This window comes from Eulemur rufifrons, chromosome 10 (assembly GCF_041146395.1).
Source record: "Eulemur rufifrons isolate Redbay chromosome 10, OSU_ERuf_1, whole genome shotgun sequence".
Classification (NCBI taxonomy): Eukaryota; Metazoa; Chordata; class Mammalia; order Primates; family Lemuridae; genus Eulemur; species Eulemur rufifrons.
The window spans coordinates 36,996,013-37,002,012 of NC_090992.1; the positions used below are offsets into that span (position 1 = coordinate 36,996,013).

At 59.5% G+C, this 6,000-nt stretch overlaps 1 protein-coding gene across 1 annotated transcript in view; it reads right to left on the bottom strand.

The window, feature by feature from the left end:
- The window catches only part of WNT7A (Wnt family member 7A), a 53,253-nt gene extending 47,798 nt beyond the window's left edge, over positions 1 to 5,455 (bottom strand). Inside the window, exons 1-2 of the mRNA XM_069484440.1 lie at positions 5,385 to 5,455; positions 488 to 714 (exon numbers count right to left, since the gene is read on the bottom strand). Of these exons, the coding sequence (XP_069340541.1) occupies positions 488 to 714; positions 5,385 to 5,455 (298 nt within the window). The remainder of the gene's footprint in view (positions 1 to 487; positions 715 to 5,384) is intronic.
- Between the last annotated feature and the right edge of the window lie 545 nt (positions 5,456 to 6,000).

Consider the following 6,000-nt stretch of genomic DNA (forward strand, 5'->3'; position numbering starts at 1 on the left):
CACGCAACAAGACTGCGGGCTGGGCAGCCGCGGGGAGTGGCGGGGACTGCGGCAGTGAATGGGCTGCCCAGGCTCCACCTAAAGGAAGCTGTGTTCTCAGCTCCAGCCCATTCCAACCATGTGGGCACATGTGTAAACTATCGGTAGATCTGCCAACTTTTCAAAAGAAGCCAGAAATTCATATTTTTAGGTCAACTGATTTTTAAATTTGGGCTTCAACTTAAGACACATCGGCACTGTATGAGCAGGTTAGCACTGGGGCCATTAGGTGCTGCTTTGCAACTCTACCAGTTGGGGCGGTATGGACTCAAAGCAGAGACCCGACCCTCCTCAACAGACCTGAATTCAAGTCATGGCACCTACAGGATCCCATATGGAGGGACGTTCTGGCAGGGGGCAGGTGAGGAGGTCCCAGGAGTTCCCAAGAGTATTCTGGTTTCCCCACAGTGTCTAAGGCCTTGCTTGGGGTGTCAGGGTGAGCACATACCCACTTTGAGCTCCTTCCCAAACACGGTGCGCTCCCCCAGTGCAGAGCAGTTCCAGCGGCCATTGCGGAACTGAAACTGACACTCGTCCAGGCCCATTTGTGAGCCTTCTCCTATGACGATGATGGCGTCCGGCCGGCTCTGGCAGATCGCTCGCTGTCTGGGAGCCAGGCCTGGGATCTTGTTACAGATGATGCTTGCGCCCAGAGCTATCACTGAGGAGAAGCCCCTGGAGGGGGAGACACAGGGAGACGGAGTGTTAGGCCAGCAAGGTGGGCGGCACGGCCGAGAGACACTACCTAGGGGTCCATCCCTGGCCACCCCACTTCCCCCAGCAAGGGTCTCCCAAGTCTTTTGATCTTGCACTCCCAGCCCATGTATATTAATTGATAAGTTGATAAATTCCACATAGACTCTTGTATCAATGGATATATTCAATATTAGGGAAGCTTGATTTCCTTTTCAGAAACTACAAAAAGATGATATATTTTACAAACATTATATTGAGTGAAGAAAGCAAGTCACTCAGTTAAGTTTCCTTGAGTTTGTGGTAGGATTCAACTGAGATGAAGTTCAAAAACATGCAAAAGAAACCCGCTATTGCTCCGAGTCCCCCTGCAGTGAGACTGTAAAACCAAGCAGGGCAGCGGTGACTTCAAACTTCCCTGCCTCAGGCGCCTCTGAAGGGCATGCAGACGCTCATTTACAAAACTTGGCTCATGTGTGCTATACATGCTCTCTGAGTATGTTTCATTATGAAAAAGCTTAAAAGGTAATTGTAAGTAGAAGTCTTGGTGTTTTCTTCCCGGCTGCCCATGGAGTACACGTGTCCCACTGTGGACATGACCAGCTGCAGGATGAGTGTGCCTATCCCGACCAGAGTTCCCACCTTCCTCAATGCATCCCTGCACAGGTAACTGTGGGACACCTGTCCCGTGCCGGGCACCGCGCTGGGAGACAGGCGGGGAGGCAGACAACGCCCTCAGGGCGCTATGGAGGGAGACAACGCAGGTGTCACGTGTCACAAATGAATAAAACAGGCCGTTTCAGACAGTGACACCACTGTGATGAAAGTGAATATGCTGGGACAGCAACTGAGGGTGCGGCGGTGGGGAGGAGCCACTTTAGCGGGGACATTCAGGGAGGACTTTCCTGAGGCAGGGACAATGGAGCAGGGACCTGAATGGCCAGGAGGCAGCAGGGGAAGATCCCGGGGGTCGGGGGAAGGGTATTCTGGGCAGAGGGAATAGAAAACGCAAAGTTCCAGGAGGGGGACAAGCTTGAAGTGTCCAATGAACAGAAAGACCGTGGAGGCCGCTGTGAAACCGGGGCTTGAGCAGGGGGAGGGCCCGGGGAGAGGACCTGGCTCAGGGCCGGAATGTTCCCAGGTGCGTCAGGCAGCATCAGTGCAGGGCTGTCAGCAGGACACGGATGTGATCCATGGCCCCTGCTCCACGTGGGGAAGGACGGGGGGTGCCAGAGCAGGAGCAGGGGACCAGGCAGGCTAGAGGTGGTGGCGGCTTGGCCTGGTGGCAGTGGTGGGGATGGCCACAGGTAGAGCTGATGGCCTGAGGGACGGCGAGGGTCGGGGACGGAGGCGGAAGGTGAAAGGGAAACAGAGGCACTAGCGTCACTCGTGCGCATCTGGTGGTGCCATTTCTAATATCAAGATAACCCCAAAAGTTCATCAAGAGAAATTTTAAAGAGAAAACCCCTCCCCTAATGCCTCACTTTGGTTATAGTAACAGGAGCTTCCATTTACTGGGGCCACTGCTGGCCACGGGGCAGGCACCTCACCCTGGGGCCCCGCTGTGGGAAGCTGTTCTGGAATTGGGATTTGTCAGGGCTGGGCTTCCCTGTGCCAGTGACCTGGAGATGACGTGGACCCACTGCCCCCCACGCACACACCTGACCGCTCCTGCCTTGCTTCCCTGGGCTCCCGCCACGCACCAGCCTCTCCCAGCCGTGGGCCCTTTGTCCGGGCTGGCCCTCTCCCTGGAAGCTCTCTCACCCCTCATCGTCACCAGCTTGCCTTCTTGCTGTCATTCGTGTGACCTCAAGTGTCACCTCCCTGACCACTCCAGCTAAGGGAACCTCCCTGCCCTCCACACCCTGATAACTTTCCATCACAGTCTCTGTTCTGTTTCCTTGATACTCTTGGTTATTCATGGTCTTCTGAAATGCTTTAATGTGTGTGTTGTTTTTACCCTGAGTGCTCACTTGTTTATCACCTGCCTTCCTCATGAGGCTGGCGCTCTTTGAGGGCAGGCGGGCTGACTGCTGGCTCACTGAAGGGCTCCTGAATGAATGGATTGTGGCACTTAAGGATGTCACTGAGGGTGAATACCTGTTACATAGCAGAAGCCCCCAAATATGCATAAAATGCATCAGTGGACTTCTGGGGCATCCCTACCATGTGCCAAGGTGGCTGCCAAGTGCTGCCACACACATCAGCTCATGCAGGGCAGGAATCATCATATCTATTTGAAGCATCTGGAAACTGAGGCTCGCAAAGATTGAGACCTGGAGGAAAGGCATTCAGCTTGCCGGTGCAGGAGGTGGGAGAGCCTGGCTCTATCACATGCACCTCAGCCACTAAAACAGAATCTACCACACAGCCAGAATGTTCGGACTGTCTGAGGAAGGGGTAGTGGGAAGATTGAGTGGAGATGCTTTTGCCACAAGCCAGGAGGAACCTCTGAACACCTAGCTGACCAGCAGGAAGTCTTTACACCAGCAGAGAGTGTAATGGTATATTGGGGCCAAGAATCTGGGGAACAATAGTCTAACGTCTTGAGAGTCTGGCCTAGGTTGCCATGTGAGCTGCCTTCACTTACTAGCTGTGTGACCTTAGGCAAGTTCCCTTCCCTCTCTGGATTTCAGCTTTCCTGTTGCTAAAAGGAGGTATTGGTAACTAGTCCCCAGCTCATAGGGATGCCGTGAAACTTGCCTGTTACAACAGGGAAAGTCTTAGTAAGTGCCAGGAACATAGTGAATATTCAGTAAATGTGGTGCCGTGGTAGTGATTATTATTGGATCAGATTGTTACAAGGGGCTAGCGCCAGAATCACCTGAACTACCCAAATAAAATAAGAATAGTACACATGCCCCACCGTCAACCAGAAGCTGCTAGGAGCCAGTCACATCTGGGGAACTGGAAGACCTCTTAGGGAGACTTCAGCCCCCAGCCCGCTTTACAGATGAATAGCCTGGGGCTCCGGGAGCAGCAGGGCCTGGCCCTAAGTCACCATGCAACTCCCACCTCCCGGTCTGGCCCTCCCTGGGGCGGAAGTCCTGCGCCCTGCGCGCTCCCTTCCTCCCTCCCCGGGGCAGCCAGGCCCAACGCACTGAGGCTGGCGCCAGCAGGAGGTGGCCCAGGGCGGGCGGGGCGGCCAGGGGAGGTTATTTTCTGCTGTTTTCCCTTTCTCTCTGCCCTCCCCGGCCCCCTCCGCCCCGTTTCTAATTAAAAAGGAGATAAAGCCGCACGCGGCCAGAGCCAGTCGGCCTGACCGGCTTCCTGGATGCTGGATGTGCGCGGGTCGGCGGGGCGCGGGCCAAAATGAAGATTAAAGCAGGGGAAAAAGAAAAGCCACCCAGACGCGGGCGAATCAATAACACTTAAACACGCCGGCGAGCTGGTCGCTCAGAACCCCGCAGCCGCCTCTCTGCCCGCGGTCGGGCTGGCGGCAGCCTGGTCCTCGGAGCGCACCTGCTGCTGGCCGCGGCTCCATTGCTTAAGCGACCCCGCCGCAGACACGCGGGTGGGGAAGTGCGGGGCTGGGGGTAGTTGTGGTAAAACACAAAGGATGTACCACACACGCCCCCTCGCTGCAGCCCCCGAGTTCCGCCCCTCCTTAAAAGGGGTGGCAGGGGAGTGATCAGTGCTAGGAGGTGAAGGGGCAGGTCGTGTGAAACCTGCCAAGGTGGCCCTTCAGCGCCACAACCTCTATCAACCCCTAGAGCCCCCACCCCTGCCCCCCCGTGCCTCACACGCATTATCTCCGAAGTACAAAGGGTGACTGGCCACGCAAATGCAGCTCCAAGACGCGCCAAGCCATGCCCTGCGGCCTCCCCTCCAGAGCGCCCCCAGGCCCCATCTCCACAGAAATGCTGGGGTGACGCCTGAGGGCTGCTCTGCGGGCGCCTGGCAGCCTCTGGTGCCCAGTGCCAGGGGGCGGGGTGCCCCGGGCGCCTCTCTTCGTGCTGGCTCAGCAAGCTTGTCTCCCTGGCGTCTCGGGCCATCTCTCGTCCTACCTCTGTGTGTGTTTGTTGGGGGTGGGAGGCGCTGTCCCTTGGCCAGAGAAGGAGCTCTGGGAGTCTGAGGGTCCCTGGAAATTGGGTGGTGCTAGGGCTCTGAGCGGCGGTTTAAGCCTTTGCCCCAAATGTCCTTCCCTCCGGGTACCTGTTCCCTGTTTGCATGGTCCGGCCGCGCCCGCACCTGGGGACTGTCCAGTCTCTAGGAGCGGCAGTCTCCGTGCGCAGAGTTCCTCTCTGGGTCTGGGAACGGAGCTGTGGGAGCGGCTGCGGTCCTGCCTTGGTGTCCCCGCTGGACCTGCCCTCCCTAGGCCCCGTCTGAAGGGTCCTTGGGATGAGCGGAGCCTTGCCAGCAGCCGGCCCTCTCAGAGTCCCCCACGCTGAGCGTCCCTGGGGCTGTCTCCTGTTCTGGGGGCTTCCACATTCAGAGGTTCTCCGGAAGGCCGGTCCCCTGCCTGAGTCTCCTGGGGCGTCCGCCTGTGGGACGCCTTTGTGCACCCACCACTCCCACACCGCGCCCACCCGGCCTCTCGCAGAGGCTGAGCGAGTTGGTGGCCGGCAGCAGCTAGCGAGCGGCACACCTCCCTCCCCCGGCCGCGCCAACTTTGCCTGGACACGCGCGGAGGGGACACAGGCAGCCCTTACCCGATCCGGAGGTAGACCATGCCCAGGCTGAGAAAGAGGTGGCCCAGGCAGCGCCGCGCTTTCCGGTTCATAGTCCCCGCTGGCCGCCGGGGCTGCGGGCCGGGCTGTGCTGATCCCGCGGGCGGGCCCCGGCGGGGCAATCAACATAGCCCGCCCGGGAGGCGCGGGCCGAGGCGTCCCTGCGGCGGTCTGTCCGTGCGCCCGTCCTTCAGAGCGCTAGGCGCCTGAGCCTCCCCAGGAGCGCGGGAGCCACGGAGCGGGAGGAGGGAGGGAGGAGCGAGCAAGGCGCGGGGCGACGATGGGCTGCGCGCTGGCTACCGGTGCAAGTGTGTGAGGCGCGGGGAGTGCGGGGGCACTGCTGCCTCCCGCCCCCGCCCCTCCCTCCTCTCCTCCGTCCCTCCTCCTCCTCCTCCTCCCCCGTTCCCTCCCCGGAGCGCCCGCCCCTTGTCCCCGGGCCCGCGGGACAGGGCCGCCGTCCCCCCGCGCGCGCGTGCGCCTCTCTCCGTGCACTCCCGCGGGCCCCCTCGGTGCTCCGGGAGGCGGGGACGCAGAGCCGGTTGGGGGCAGGTGGGAGACCGCTCGCAACACACGTGTCACTAACTCGCAGGTTGCGGGG